Source organism: Amphibalanus amphitrite, unplaced genomic scaffold, assembly GCF_019059575.1.
Source record: "Amphibalanus amphitrite isolate SeventyFive unplaced genomic scaffold, NRLGWU_Aamphi_draft 000267F_arrow, whole genome shotgun sequence".
NCBI lineage: Eukaryota > Metazoa > Arthropoda > Thecostraca > Balanomorpha > Balanidae > Amphibalanus > Amphibalanus amphitrite.
In genome coordinates this window covers 34,711-50,047 of record NW_024881762.1, presented here as the reverse complement: position 1 = coordinate 50,047, position 15,337 = coordinate 34,711, and the positions used below count along the sequence as shown (strand labels likewise).

At 48.0% G+C, this 15,337-nt stretch overlaps 1 protein-coding gene and 1 long non-coding RNA gene across 4 annotated transcripts in view; one reads left to right on the top strand and one right to left on the bottom strand.

The window, feature by feature from the left end:
• LOC122386905 (probable N-acetyltransferase san) overlaps nt 1-1,481 on the top strand; it is a 31,216-nt gene extending 29,735 nt beyond the window's left edge. For all 3 annotated transcript variants that reach the window (XM_043376632.1, XM_043376630.1, XM_043376631.1), the window contains exon 5: nt 757-1,481. In XM_043376632.1, coding sequence (XP_043232567.1) covers nt 757-910 — 154 coding nt within the window. In that variant the 3' untranslated portion in view covers nt 911-1,481. The remainder of the gene's footprint in view (nt 1-756) is intronic.
• Nucleotides 1,482-5,022: 3,541 nt separating this feature from the next.
• LOC122386907 lies at nt 5,023-12,780 on the bottom strand. The gene is made up of 2 exons (XR_006257455.1): nt 12,315-12,780; nt 5,023-5,837 (listed from the first exon to the last, which is right to left on the bottom strand). It is a non-coding gene; the product is annotated as an uncharacterized LOC122386907 (long non-coding RNA).
• Between the last annotated feature and the right edge of the window lie 2,557 nt (nt 12,781-15,337).

The window sequence follows — 15,337 nt, the reverse complement described above, 5'->3', positions numbered from 1 at the left end:
AACAAGCACTGCTTAGCGGGGCACCCGGGCCCATAGCCACCCATTCATCCATTCGGACAAAAGGGCGGGGGAGGCTTTATAATTTTTCCAGTACATTTTATGCGTTTTTCAAAAGTATTTGTAGTGTGCTGAGTGCCCCAATGCTTTCCCTGTGAGAAAGGTGAGAAAAAGGTCTTTAACTTCCATCCGAAGCTGGTTCTACTGACACAAAATACTCATGTTGACACCGCGCGGATCACACAGGTTAGTTAGTAACACGTTACACAGTTACAGTTGTAGTGGTTAGCTGTAGTCAGTTTATCCGGTTATGACCGGCCCACACTGCTGGAGACCCGTGAGATGTCAGGGGATATGACACACAGGCTCCGTGGTGTGGACGCCACCTGCTGGGATACCAGGGGCTGGTTGACGATGCCTCCTCTCTACTGTCACGGAATGACAAACGTGACGCGATACGTTTTTTTTTTTCATTCTGCTGGCCAGCTTATAAAGTTCCCCCTCCCTCGCTACGTGAATCCCCACATTTTTAACATTCCGTGTTTAGTTTCGCTGCGTCCGTCGGGCATTTGGGAGGTTTATTGCGATAATATGGCTTTCGTGCGTCGGATGCTAAATTCAGTAGCATATTGTTCATAGCATAAAGGCTGCTGCAATACTATATGCTATGCCATAATACCACATGTATAAGATACAACTAATAATAAGATCCGTAACACTAACCTTAATACCATCAGTTCACCAAGTCCAATTTCGCAGGCACGTGCAAATTAATAACGAGAGTGCAATCAACTTCTACAAGAAATTCGGCTTCGAGATCGTATCAACAGAGGAGCACTACTATAAGCGGATAGAGCCAGCCAACGCACACGTGCTAGCCAAGAGTCTGAAGCGGCCAGCCGACTCCAAGTGATGGACTTTCTGAGGCCGACTCCTCTCGGAGCCCTAGTGTGGGTTGGCGGCTGTTGCGGCCGCGATATCTCGTGGTTCCCGGGGCGGGGGATCACTTTCCTACGGTGTCCGGAGAGATTGAGAGTCACCGCGGCGGCTGAGCAGTGGACGGCGCTACGGACGTGGCTGGGCTGAGCCGAACAGAGGAGGCCCTGTATGCGTGTCTGGACTGAGCTAACACAAGGCCCACTGTAGGCACCCTGGAGTCTGAGCTGTGTCATATGCCACTGGGCGAGGCCCGGCTGGTCGTGTATGACGGGTGCAGCGTCGTTGGGCCGTGCTGATCCAGTTCCAGCACAGGGAGGGGTTCACAGCCGCCGGCCGGTGTCGGCGGAAAGCAGAGCAGTGACGAGCGAGGGCCTCTGTCGACGCTGGCGCTACCTGTAACTACTACCTGGTAACTAACTACCTGGTTAGCCGGACAGCTAGCGCCATCTGTGTCTGCCACCGAGTGAGCTGTACCGCCTCCCCAGTTCTGTTAATCGTGATTTGTGAACAGAAATACATGCCCGTCGGACGAAATAGTTAACACAGGAACCGTTGATATCTGGTGGATGGATCTGATTTCGACGTGGGTGAGATCGTGAAAGTAGCTAAATTTGACTGCAACACCGAAACTCCAGGCACAAGACTAGACTGGAATTCATTGAGTTTCACTCAAAGCGCAATTTTAGATCAAAGATGGGCTCAATATTGGGGGTGATGCATCATACTTGTCCCTTATGGTGTAGTCTTTGAGCTGGTTTTAGTTTCGTCGAAACACGATGCTTACCACACAATGAGACTAGGGCTATATGCGATACACGAATACCCCTTGCGGCTGTCCCGAATCCCCAATCTCTCGTCAGTGCCTGTTAGTTCTAGTGACGGCCGATAGGTGTCAGCTCAGCTACCGGAGACTGGCTTTGTGCTTGTCTTGTCTAGGGCACTAAAGGTCTTACCCAGGGCATTAGACACTAAGTCTTGCTCAGCGGTGATCCGCATTTTTTGCGAACGAAACTTGGCATTGTCTGTATCCTCGAGGGACGAGGTGTGAGGTGAATGTCCTATGGTACCGAAGCGTGGTACGATTTCTGAATGTTCAATGATTATGGGTATATTACTTGAAAAAGCCAAGTAATTTTGTCGCATACCGACTATCTTACCTATCTGACCTTATCTTATGTTTCATTAGTCATTTGTATAAGGAAGATTCTTATAACTACCAATGGCCAATGCTTCTCTGAGTTACTTTCCTTGGGTATGTTGTTGTTGTTGTTGGAATAGGACGCGTAGCCTTGCGACCCAAGCGTCCAACTTCACTGTAGTCGTTCTCTTGACTAGTAGTCACGTCCTTTCTTGTTCGGTACCAAGGCGTCGGTACTAAGCGGTACTAAGCGGGTGACAATGGAAGGAGTAAGGAGATACCAAGGTAAGGAAATTGCGCAGGGAGGAAATTGCCAGGGAGGAATAACCTTAGGAGGGAGAAGTTGATGAAGTTGATGAAGAATCTTGAAGTTTATGTTAGTGTTAGTAGTTCAGCATTATGTGAAGCAATCTAGCTATTTCAAATTGGAATCCTCAGCCCTCGGGCTGGAGAGTTGGACAACTTAAAATAATTCTAGATACTGCTACATACAACTTAGGAAGGACTTCAGTTCAGGAAAGAGGTTGCCTCCCATGTGCCCCGATGCCCAGTCCCCTCACAACACAAGCCCTCGGGGACAGCACAAAACGGAGACGGCCAGTTCTCACGTAAGTGACCAGTATCGGACAGAGAAAACAGCACAGAACAGAATAACGGACAGTCACTCATATCAACAGAATCATGATGACAGGAACAACCACCGCATTTTGTCAGATCAGCTTCACTCCTAGCCCGCTCACCACTTAACCAACCGTGTTGGCTGCGGTAATATGAACCAATTCAAATCAATGTATTAACACCATAACAAGAATTGTTACAGCTTATCGAGGAGGTCACAGTCTCGAAGATAGAGGAACAATGCATCAATGATACAACTATCGTCATTCCCCAACAGGGAAGCCACTGTTGGCCGAATGCCGAGGTTCCTACAGGTCGATAACAGTCTACGTCTTTGCACTCGGTACAGTCGACAGTCCAGGAGAATGTGTTGAACATCTTGCTGGCATCGACATGTGTCACACATCGGAGCTGGAATGCGATCGAGTATGTACGAATGAGTAAGTAAGGTATGGCCAAGTCTAAGACGACACAATACCACTTCCTCCTTCCGACTATCACGCATGCTAGACGACCATAATCCAACATTCGGTTTGATAAGTTTCAAGTGGGTGTGACGATAATTCTGCCACATCATCGCAAAACGATCGCGGATACACTTGCGTACAGCTGGTACATATTCCCGATAACAAACCCTAACCATTGTCACATTTGGTTTCTCATGTGCCTTCCTAGCCCAGTAATCTGCCCTCACATTCCCGGCAATACCACTATGTCCTGGTATCCAGACCAGAACACATTCATATTCAGCACAGTTGATGGCGTGGTTGATCTCTAGGATCTCTTGAAGCACCGGGTGATCTCCTGTGGGGCTGTTAAGCGCCTTTATCGCCGCCATCGAATCTGTGCATATCAGAGTTCTACTTAACCGGTTATCTCGCACGTATTTCAAAGCCTCCCTTATCGCTACTAACTCTGCGGTATAGATTGAGAGGCCTGCCTGGAGCTTAAATGAATAAAAAGCATTATTAATTGTAAACGCACAGCTGACAGACGTGTTGATTTTAGAACCATCTGTAAAGAGGACTCTGTACCCTGAATAACTTTCAAGTAAATCCTGAAACTCAGTCTGAATGTCTGTCAGTGTCACATGTCTTTTGTCTTGTGTCAACAGCAAACGGGTGCTCACTCCATGCATTGTCCATGGAGCTATGGCTCTGGTGGCCGGCAACAATTTGGGCAACTTTCCTTGGGTAGGTACTAGCGGATATTTTAAGGCGGGGGGGGGGGGGGGGTCCTCTTCGAAGTGTCTGAAATCGATGAATTTTTTTTCCCGGCTAAGAAACTTTGAAAAGGGACACAGACGTGTTAGTTAGGTGCGCAGCTCTACCGCCTTATGTCAGTGGTGTTGCCAGGCCAGGGGGCGTGTGCCCCATCGGGTTCAGGCTTTAGAGATCCCTCGGGCCTGAGGGACCCTGCGGCGCCGATTGGCCGCCGAGGGTCTGTGACTCTGTGGTGCGCCGGTATGCGTTGTAACTTCGTTGCCTTGTTACCGTAGCTCGATAGCCATATTTTGACTCAGAACGGTCCCATAGAGCCCGAGAGAGCATCTCATTCGCTCCCAATGGGCCCGTTCGCAAGATACGGCTTGAATTAAAGGTCAGGTTACCTATGCCAAATTTCAGCTCTCCAGCGTGTTCTGAGCTATCGCGAAAAACTCTTATTGTGTGTGTGTGTGGGGGGGGGGGGGAGGGGTATCGTCCTTCCTCTTCAGCCGGCTAGGTTCAAGTCAAACCTGTTCCAGTAAAATTTGTCAAGTTTCCGTGCTATTTTACAAAAAAAGGGCAATTGTTATCGATTCCTGATGCTGCGAGAGTGTAATAAAGTTCGTGAATAAAATGCAGCGTTTCACTTTTCACTATATTTGAATGTCCGAGACAATGAGTTCAAACGAGATGACGAGCCGAAAAGAACAAGTGAAGATAAGCGACCGGTGAGGGAGCGGCCCTCACTCGGTCCGACTGCGACTGCGACTCGACTCGACTGCCGGGGCTTCGGCCCGCTCCGGCGCGACATATACCACGCGTCATACATACGTCACACATGTACGTCATATCATAACACCAATCAGAAGCGGGTCAGGACAGGCGTCACAGGTAAGGAACGAGGACCATAAAAGGACATTGTTAGTAAGGGCAGGGGGTTGGGAATGGACTTTGTTACACCACAACGCAAGGTCCTAAAAGCTAAAATCTTAAATGAAGATTTTCGTCTTGGAATGCTTCCGATATGATGCATGATATAACGTACAACACACGTTAGTTATCACACAACAAACACACATACACAATGCAACATAAACGACATAGCATAATATACGACACAATACAGTCAAATGCAACACTATCATATAACAGTACACAAACAATACACTTTTTCCCCATGTCCCCATTTTGTTGTAGTCCTTGTAGTAGAGTTCTTTTTCCGAAATGTCCGACCTTAGCACCGTCCGCGATATTCATTTATAGTCCGGATCTAAAATCAAATGTCTCACCCGTTTGGTCCAATTGCGCATTCACTTTCATTCATCATGTTCCTCGCAGTCACTCTATTGTTTCCTTTCACCGCACTCACTCGCTAGATGGCGTCTGTCTTTAGAGCACGCAGCGCTAGGTGGCGCTCGCAGCGTTCATAACGCTAGGTGGCGTTTGTCCGCAACCGCTAGGTGGCGCTGTGAGGGCAACGGCGGGCAGCATCGCGACGGCGAACTTGTCTCGACTTACGTCAGCGAACGCCTGACGCCGGCCAGTCGAAGCAGAGAGCGAGCGAAGTCGTGCAGGGCGAAGCGGAGTGACGACTACAGCAGTGCGGCGGCAGCGGCAGCCTCGCGACGGCGACTTGCTTCGGCTTACGTCGGGCGTGCGCGCGTGCCAGCCAAGCGGTGAAGCGTGCGATGAAGAATGGTGACCGGCGATGACACGGATGGCCCCCCGATGATGTCAGATGACCGGTGTCAGTTCGTTGTTCGGCGGCTCCCACCGACGTCAGCAGTGATGGGGTGTCAGTCAGTATGACACCGGACGTCACGGGGCCGGCCGGCGCTGACATTTGTCAACAGCGCCGCTGGCTCGGGTGGCGAGGCCAGCGCTGACGAACCAGTCATCGGAGCCATCCGGTCGAGGTCGCCGCGTTCACACCCTGCCGGCTAGAAACCGGGCGTAAGCATATCTTGTCGGGTTGGTGCGCAATAGGAGGTTTTGTGTCGTCTGGTGACGGGGTTGAATCGGGACGACTGTCTTTGTTCGGACAAGCGGTGCTGACCGGTCGGGTCAGGTCATTGAACGTTGCAGCGTCGGTCGTGTCTTGGGGCGTCACAGCTGAGCCGGGGTCAGGATTTGAGTCGGGGATGTAACGGCGTAGCAGGACAGAAGGGCAAAGACTTAGACCCGAAATCCGCGAAACACATTTACATTTACTACTTATTAAACGGTGACGTAGAAGTCTTAACCATTGACAAAAGTCAAATGACATGAAATTAAAACAATTATTGGAGATAAAAGTCAACAAGCTTTCATGATTAATTCCAACAATTATATTCAAAATACATTTACAGCTATTGTGCTTCGAAAAGTCACACAATCGGTACTCAAGTTTCGATGCTAGTTTCCACGTCGTTCGGGTCTCAATGGGCAGGTTGATTCGCCAGAAGTCGTAGGTGGCGTACAGAGAAGCACGTGGGAAGAAGAGAGCGTTGGTCGAAGCAGTGTCCAGCAAGAGAGGCATTAGGATAAACAGTCTCGCTTCCATATCTGCAAGCACACAAACGAAAGTCACTGACGGATAACGACATGATTAACACACAAGCACATTGGTGACAAAATGACGCACGGGTCAAATATAACATAAACTAAATGGTCCTCTGTCCATTAAAAGCATGACACAATATATCTTTCCAAACACAAACACTTCTCAATTCCTTGTCCTATCCATGAGGCGCTTCCGCCATAACACAATGCATAGGCTCACTATGCCATCGTTCATAACACATAATCCATATCACAATGGCACGCTGGCCGAATCCAAAGTTTGAGGCGCACTAGCCTGATCCACAACAATTCACAATCCAATGGCACTACGGCCTGATTCCAAAACTTAGGCACACTAGCCTGTAAACTACAAGTAAAACCTATAACATATCCTATGACTTCAACAGTTGAGCCAGCATTCTCTCCATTGTGGCTCCATAATTCTCAATCACCTGCATTGCAATTGCTTTTGTACTGGACTCATTCACACCGGGGTTAGTTGCATTCACACTCACACAACATTCACCAGCGTCAGATCCTTCCAGGTCCGAGGTTTCAGATTCCGAACTGCTTACATCGTATTTGCCAGATTTTTCGGGCGGTGACCGAGTTTCATCCTCTGAATTTTGGGTGTCGGACAGAATGCGTGGTCTTTTAACCGATTCCCTCGGAGTCTCAGTAGGTGTTTCCGTGGCACCTTCGGATAATTGTTTCGCTAATTTTGCCAAAGGTATATTGTCCTCAGGGTCCGAATCAGAGTATTGGCGTTTCCAGCGTCTTTGAAGTTCAGCAAGAGGTACGTTGTCCGAAGAATCCTCCGAATTATTGTCAGAAATGTCAGGGGGTTCCGAAAGAATTTGCGGCGCCATGGAGTCATTTGAACTGTCACCTACATCAGCAGTCGCCTGGTCCTGTGGGTCACGTCGGTCCAAAGTGTGCGGCGTACGTACTGGTGCGTCGTAAAAGTCCAACAGCTCATGATCCTGTGTAGCAGAATATTTTGATTGCCTGGGTGGCTGAACTCTGATGGGAATGTGAGACCTGCGTTTTTGTTGATATTTGCTGTCAATGTAGGATGGTTCGTCGGAAGTGTATTTCCACATGTTTTCTGCGTTTGCCTGTCGGAGGTTGTGAGCGTTCACCACTTTGGTTTGTCCCGATAACTGATGTTTGATAACGAAAGTGACGTCACTAAGAGCCTTGACTATGCGGTAATATGGTTTCCAGTTTGAAGCTAATTTTGATGGCCGAGCTGCATCCGTCGGATCCCTAAAGTATACCATATCCCCTGGTTTTAGTTGCACTGGTTTGGCCTTCCTATCATAGTAAAGCCTGTTCCTTTCATGACTTTGAGCTAAATTATGCTGAACATGATGATGAGCCTTGTGCATATTTTCCAGCATGGTTGGGAGATATTCCTCGCCGTGGTAGCGAATCTTTGGGGCAAGTAGGGTATCACACGGAAGAACGGGATCACGTCCGAAAAGTATGAAAAACGGGGAATACTTTGTGCTTTCATGTCTTGCGGTTCTATATGCAGATAAAATACCAGGTATCTTTGTATCCCAGTCTCTGTAAGAAGAGTCTACGAGTTTAGCTAATGCATCATTTTGTACTCTATTGAATCGCTCAACCTTGCCGTTGGACTGAGGGTGATATACCGACGTTTTAATGTGTTTGATATTGAAGAAGGCGGACAGTTGATCAATGACAGCGTTACAGAATTCTGTTCCATTATCAGAGACAATGACACGGGGACATGAATGCCACGGAATTATATGCTCAACCAAAATTTTTGCTACAGTATCGGCGGATTTGGACGACGTTGCAAACGATTCCGGCCATCCTGAAAATAAGTCAATGATATTGACAATGTAACGATTTCCTGAATAACTCTCTGGGAACGGACCTGAAGTATCTATGGCTATCTGTTCAAAAGGATATTTGGGGACTTGCATGTTTTGTAACGGGGGACGCTGACGTTTTAATTTCCTCATGTTGCAGGCAACACAGCCCCTCACAAACTGTACAACATCTCTATACATGCCGGACCAGTAATAACGAGAACGCAGTTTGTCATATGTTTTGTCAATACCTAGGTGACCGCCAAAATAACCCGAATGTACCTCGTCAATCAACGGTTTTTGCAGAAACTCCGGAATAACAAGTTGCATGCCCACAAAATTTTCGCACTTTGTCGGTTCAGAAACCCGGTACAATAAGCCGTCGTCCATGACATAAAACTTTGCTATACTAACATGATTTGGGTGGGTTGGATCCTTCAAAATTTTCACAATTCGCTGAATCTTAGCGTCCTCGGACTGGAGTGTTTGAAAGTCGGGATGATTGTTCAAAAACTCACGAAACTTCTCCTTTTTGTTCTCCTCAGCGTCTTCACAAGTAATATCTGTTTCCAGTTGCACGGCAGGTGCAACATCCGAATCTATAACATGAACACTACGTCTATCTACACTATTTACATTGCATTGTCCACAAACGCTTTCCTCCTTCCGGCTCACGTAATCAGTGGGGCCTGGTGACGAATCATTCGTCGCTGGTCGGCCAAAGCGTGACAATGCGTCAGCGACAACATTCCTGCTGCCACTCACGTATTCTACATTACACCCGTACTCATCCAACATGATAGCCCATCTTTGTATCCTAGCATTTTTCATTTCGCTTGTAAATAAATGTTGAAGAGGTTTATGGTCTGTTAATACAGTGAATTTTGATCCTAACAAGTACGGTCGGAATTTTTGGACACTGAACACAATCGCGTAAGCTTCCTTTTCGATGATTGGCCAGCGCTGTTGAGTTTCGTTTAATTGATGAGATAAGTATTGAATTACACGTTCGCCAAATGGACTATCCTGAACTAAAGCCGCACCGATCGCATAATTTGACGCATCCGTATACAATTTGTAAGGTTTTTCGACATCCGGAAAAGCAAGTATGGGAGCATGAGTAAGTGAGGTACGTAAGGTCTCAAAAGCGGTTTGGCATGCATCTGTCCAAACGAAATTGCGATTCTTTTTGGTCAGTTCGGTTAGCGGTTTGGCTATTTTTGCAAAATGAGGCACAAACCGGCGGTAGTAGGAACACATGCCTATAAATGAACGAACGCCTCTGACGTCCGTTGGTGGCTCTAGATTTTGAATAACACTAACTTTTGCTGGATCCGGTTTGACACCACTGGCGGAAACGACATGGCCTAAATAATTTACCTCCTTTTTCAAGAACTCGCACTTCGACATTTTCATTTTTAGTCCGGCGTTCCGTAACCGCGAAAAGACAGCGTCAATATGTTCCAGATGGTCCTCAAACGTTTTTGAATAAATCAGGATATCGTCCAAATAAGCTATGGTAAATTTGTACTGAATTCCGCGCAGAACCTCGTTCATAAGCTCAGAAAAAATACCAGGTGCCGAAACCAATCCAAATGGAAGTACATTGAAATGATGTAAACCTGCAAAACAAGTAAATGCAGTCTTTTCTTTTGAGTCCTCATCCATAGGAATTTGCCAATAGCCGCTGCGGAGGTCCAGACACGAAAAATATTTTGATCCATCAAGTGAGGCCAGTATATCGTCGATACGTGGCAAGGGGTGACTGTTCTTTTTGGTAATCCGATTTAACGCACGCAAATCCACGCAAAATCTTTTTGATCCGTCCTTTTTGTCCACTATCACAATGGGGCTTGCCCACGGACTTTGACTGGGAGAAATCACACCTGCTTTTAACATGTTATCAATATGTTCTTGCACTAGTTGTCGTTGACTGAATGGTAGCCGATATGGATTTTGTTTAATAGGAGGATGGTCGCCAGTGTCAATTTTCGCTTTCAAAAGATGAGTCCTTCCTAATTCACAATCATTTTTAGCAAAGAGGTCACTGTTACGTTCCAATAAAGCCACTAACTTTTGGCGCTGTTGCTCGGACATATGAGACAAGTCAGCCTTTTGAATTTCCGGAATGTCATCCGGTCCTGCTGAATCCTGACTGGGTTGGTTCACAGACGAAATGCATGATTCAATGTCCTCAATAACCTCAGCAATCCCAACCACAGAGCGAGCGGGCAACGTATAGTCCCTGCCGGTGGCGTTAACAATGACTACAGCAATCTGACGTGTTTCGATGACCTTGCTCACACTACTTACTAACGAAAGACCAGGTTCGTCTCCCAAAATCGGAACATTGTTGAGCGGCTGTACTAAACAATCCTGGTTAATGAGCTGGTCACGATTTACTTTTGCAGGAATTTCCATGTATGACTGAGCGGGAATTGTGACCGGTTCCGACAGACGAATGAGCGAAGTTGCAGAATGACATGTAAGTTTTTGGGGTCGAAGAGGGATGATATGACCATCCAAGTTCAGAGTTCTTTGTCCGAAGTCCAGTTTAGCCGAGAATTCCGTCAGAAAGTCATTTCCCAAGATGCACTGATTTTTGAGCCCCTTAACAACCTGAAAACGGTAGGGCTGATCAAAACCAGCGATACTGACCTGAACCACAGCCGTTGCAAAATTTTCCAGCCTATGTCCTGACACTGATTGGAGAGGGGTGCAGTCCGCAGTTGAAAACTCGCGAATATTTTTCCTTGGAATTTTGTCAAAAGCCTCCTTAGAGATCAATGAAATATCCGCACCTGAATCCACAAGAGCATACGTTTTCCTACCTCCTAAATGTAACCAGCACATTGGTGTGTCAGGTTTTACCGAGACGCGCGCAATTTGGGGGCCATTTTGAATATTGGATGAAACGGGGTCTCTTGGACCACCGTTTGTTTGGGCCCGCCTAGGAGGTCCGTCTTTCCCAGGGGCCCTTTTCAGTTTTCCGCCCGGCAGAATCTGCTGGTGTGGCCGATCCGTCCACAGACAGAGCAGATTGGCCGGCCGTCTTGTGTCCATTTGTGGCGGTGTGGTTGTGGAGGCGGTGGCATGTTATACATGTGAGGCGGCGGCGGTGGTACAGGTGGTTGTGTCGGCACGTACATGTGTGGCGGTGGTGGCCTCGGTTGTGTCGGAGCGTACATGTGAGGCGGTGGAGGAGGTACAGGTGGTCGTGTCGTCGTCGCACGTGGTCGGTTTTGTCTTTGTGTCTGTCCGCGGTTTTGTGTCGCATTTCGTTGTCCCAGTTTCTTTTCCAAGTCAGTCACTTTTTTCCTCAGTTCCTCTACCTCGTCCTTTTTCACTATGTCTACGTCCATTGGTTCCTCGTCCCTACGGTACAAACTAAATATTTTGTCCGTCCTTGTCTCCTGTTCCGCTTCATGTTCCAGCTCGTCCAACGTTTTACAGTTCTTCCTAATCAGTGTCCTAGCAAGTCGATCGTCTCTCAGTCCCCGCTGAAAGGTGTCCGTTAGTACGTCCTGGGCGTCGGGGCTGTCAATGTCAGAAAACATGTCAGCCGCGGCGGCGCGAAGTCTTTCCGCAAAGTTGTGTACTGCTTCTCCTTTGTTCTGTTTAATATGACGGATTTTTTCTTTTGAGATACGAGGATCCTCCGTCTCTCCGTACCTTTTCCTGAGCTTTTCCCGTAGTTCCGTCCAAGTAATGTGAGTTTTTGTCAGGCGGGCCACGAAAAGCCCGGCTGGTCCCCCGAGAGTAAGGGTGGCCAGAACACACATCCTGTCTGAGTCAACTGTGTTCGAAAGCTGGTCCATATCCGTTAGCCATTGATAAAATTTAGCTGTCCCCTCGCCGTGGAAGGGCCTGACGTGTTTAGTTAAGCTTGATATTCGGATCTCTTGCACCACACTATTAAGAGCTGTCGTAACAATTGAGGCCTCGGTCATTTTTCAAACAATTCAGTGACACAAAGAAACAAACAATGAAAGCGAGAGTGTTTTTAAAGAAGAAAAGGATGGAATGGCTCACTGTTCCGCTGCCTTGTAGTGAAGAGATGTCTAGATGCCCAGAAGTCCGCCAGAGATGAGTCGAAGACGCGCAAAATTTTTCAAAAAGTCTTTGCCCGACGTTATCCGGGTCACGGCACCAAATTATCTTGTAATAAAGTTCGTGAATAAAATGCAGCGTTTCACTTTTCACTATATTTGAATGTCCGAGACAATGAGTTCAAACGAGATGACGAGCCGAAAAGAACAAGTGAAGATAAGCGACCGGTGAGGGAGCGGCCCTCACTCGGTCCGACTGCGACTGCGACTCGACTCGACTGCCGGGGCTTCGGCCCGCTCCGGCGCGACATATACCACGCGTCATACATACGTCACACATGTACGTCATATCATAACACCAATCAGAAGCGGGTCAGGACAGGCGTCACAGGTAAGGAACGAGGACCATAAAAGGACATTGTTAGTAAGGGCAGGGGGTTGGGAATGGACTTTGTTACAGAGAGGGACATTTGCTCATAAGCGCGGGAACCGTCGGTCTCGGTTCAGTGGTGGCAGCCTGCCATAGGTGTCGCCAGAGATTTGGGGTTGGAGGGCAAATCAATTTTGCTAGAACCTTATATCCATTAGAGGTCTCACAACTTGTATATCTCTGATTTTTCTAAAAGTCACATAAGGTCGATCAGTTTCGTGACCTCACCATTATATGTCAATGGAAAAAAAAATAAAACTAATATTTTGGCGCCGGGAACGATCTCAAACTATATCTCATGCATTTCTGCAAGTTTTGATGCTCCACTTTTCCATTGTTAAGAGTTTTTCGTCAATGACTCCCGATCAAATTGAACTAGCGAGTCGGGAAAGCCACCAATGGACTCGGGAAGACCTGCCGAATCGGATGCTATGCGACATGACCTCCTTCGACCAAGTTAGTGACCTGGAGGCACTGACCTGACAGTGACCCAAGGTCAACACCTCAAGTTGACCTCACCCAAAAAAAAGTTTACCATTCGACGCGCTTGAGCAAGGCGAACACGATGCTGACTGCTGTCAAAATCGCAGCTCTCTGGCCATTTCTCATGGTGTGTCAAAAGTGGAAATAGCCGGTGCGCCGTCTGGCAACCCGGCAGCCCGCCGCCATAGGGAAATTCATGCTTTTTGTCGCTTTTTCGCTCCTTATGAATCACTTGATCTAATTAGAGCTTAACTAGGAACGAGGCGGGTCACTTGGACATATTCGGGAGCCGAATACGGTGTTTTGGAGCCAATACCTGGGAAACCCTTCCCGCCCAATGCGAGTTTTTACGAGTCTGCATGCCTAAATTAACGTTGAGCGCGGCCGTTTTCGGTCGGTTTTCCGCGACCTTGTGGCGAAATCGCCTTATTTATTTAACCAGGATGGGCTAATTCGCTTAACTAGGAATGAGGCGTTGAAGAGAATTATTCAAGGAATAGAGCTGTGCAAAAACATTTTTTGTATCGCTAAAACTGTATCCGCCATCGAACGATAAATATTGTTGACCCGTCAGAAACACATCCCCTGGAATGCATTTGGACTTGGCTGGATCTAATATTAGCGAGTATCTGCTAATGCAGTTTCTTGGCTTACACAGTAGCACACAAGCATACGTACTTCCTGCCCTTGTTTATTCCTTACTTGAATGAAAATTTTGCTATAATAACTATTCCAAGCAGTTAACAGGTTTTAGTGCAGTGCCAAGTCGGAACCGTTCAGCGCCGCCAGTCTCCCAGGCGGCGCGTAACGGCCGCCGCCGGCCGCCGCGCCGCCGCTCTGGCAGGGTGTTTGACTTCATTACATATCCCTGTTGCTAGAAAAGTTGTGGACCGATTTACTTGATTCTTGCATGAAAAGATCCGCCATTCAATTCTTAGCAGATAAAGAAAATTTGACGTCCATTGCACGATCCGCTGCCCATATTGTGGTACTGCCATCTATTGACAAGGCTGGCGAACTAAAGCCGGGCGGCTATTTCCACTTTTGACACACCATGTTGCGAAGTTATTTGCCAAAAACCGAACCCGTACCTCGGGCCACTTGACCTGACCTCAGAGGTCACCGGTTGCCCTGAGACCTTCAAATTGAGTACCAATCGCTGCGTCTCATAACGACGCACACGCTCGTTTTTTCCGCGACGCTCTAGCTCCATCAGGGGCGAAACGGTGAATGAGTTCGTACCCGCCCCCCCCCCTCGGCCAGCGTGTATGTAGGAAACCAATAGGTCCGGCGCTGGTTAACTCTTGCCTTTCTCCAGTCGCTACTCACTTTTTGTGACATAATTTAGACAAGGTCTTCTAGCTATGACATGTAAAAAAATAACTCTTTTTTTGACTAAACAAAAAATTTGAAATTTTTGAGAGAGAAAAAAAAAACGACCGGTAGAATTAGTGCACAGAGGACGCGATGGCCGACCCTTGCAGAGGGGCCCTTGTGCAGATGCTGATGATCCTCACGCACTCGCAGATAATTTGAAAACTGGAGTCGATTTCGACTGGAGGCTCAGTCAAGTGCGTGCTTAACACCTCAATAAGTTGAACGCTTCGTCCCCCATTAGCACAAAACACACCTAATTTACATAGACCCGGATGACCTATGACGTTCTCTGCTCACAGCTCAGTCTGCATAACTAACTCGGTTTTTAGTCGGCTTTTGATCTTATGAGTCTGCCGTGGTGCCTGATGGAGTACCCAATAATTATCCCTTGCGCGATCTCTCTCTCTCTCTCTCTCTCTCTCTCTCTCTCTCTCTCTCTCTCTCTCTCTCTCTCTCTTCTCTCTCTCGCCATTGCTCCTCCATTCACTGCCTCACCCCCAGTCCCCAGCCATTGCCCCTACCCCCAGTCCGATCCCGGCGCGGTCCAGGGAAAGTGGGTCACCGCGTCCCGTCTGATCATCTGGTGGCCTCGACCTGCAGCGCGGCGGAGACCCCGTCCGCACACCGCCTAGTGAACGGTCCGCCCCCGTCCCCACACCGGCACCGCCCAGCGTCACATCGCGGCGTCTGCCTGCCACTGCGCCGGGCGGCCTCTA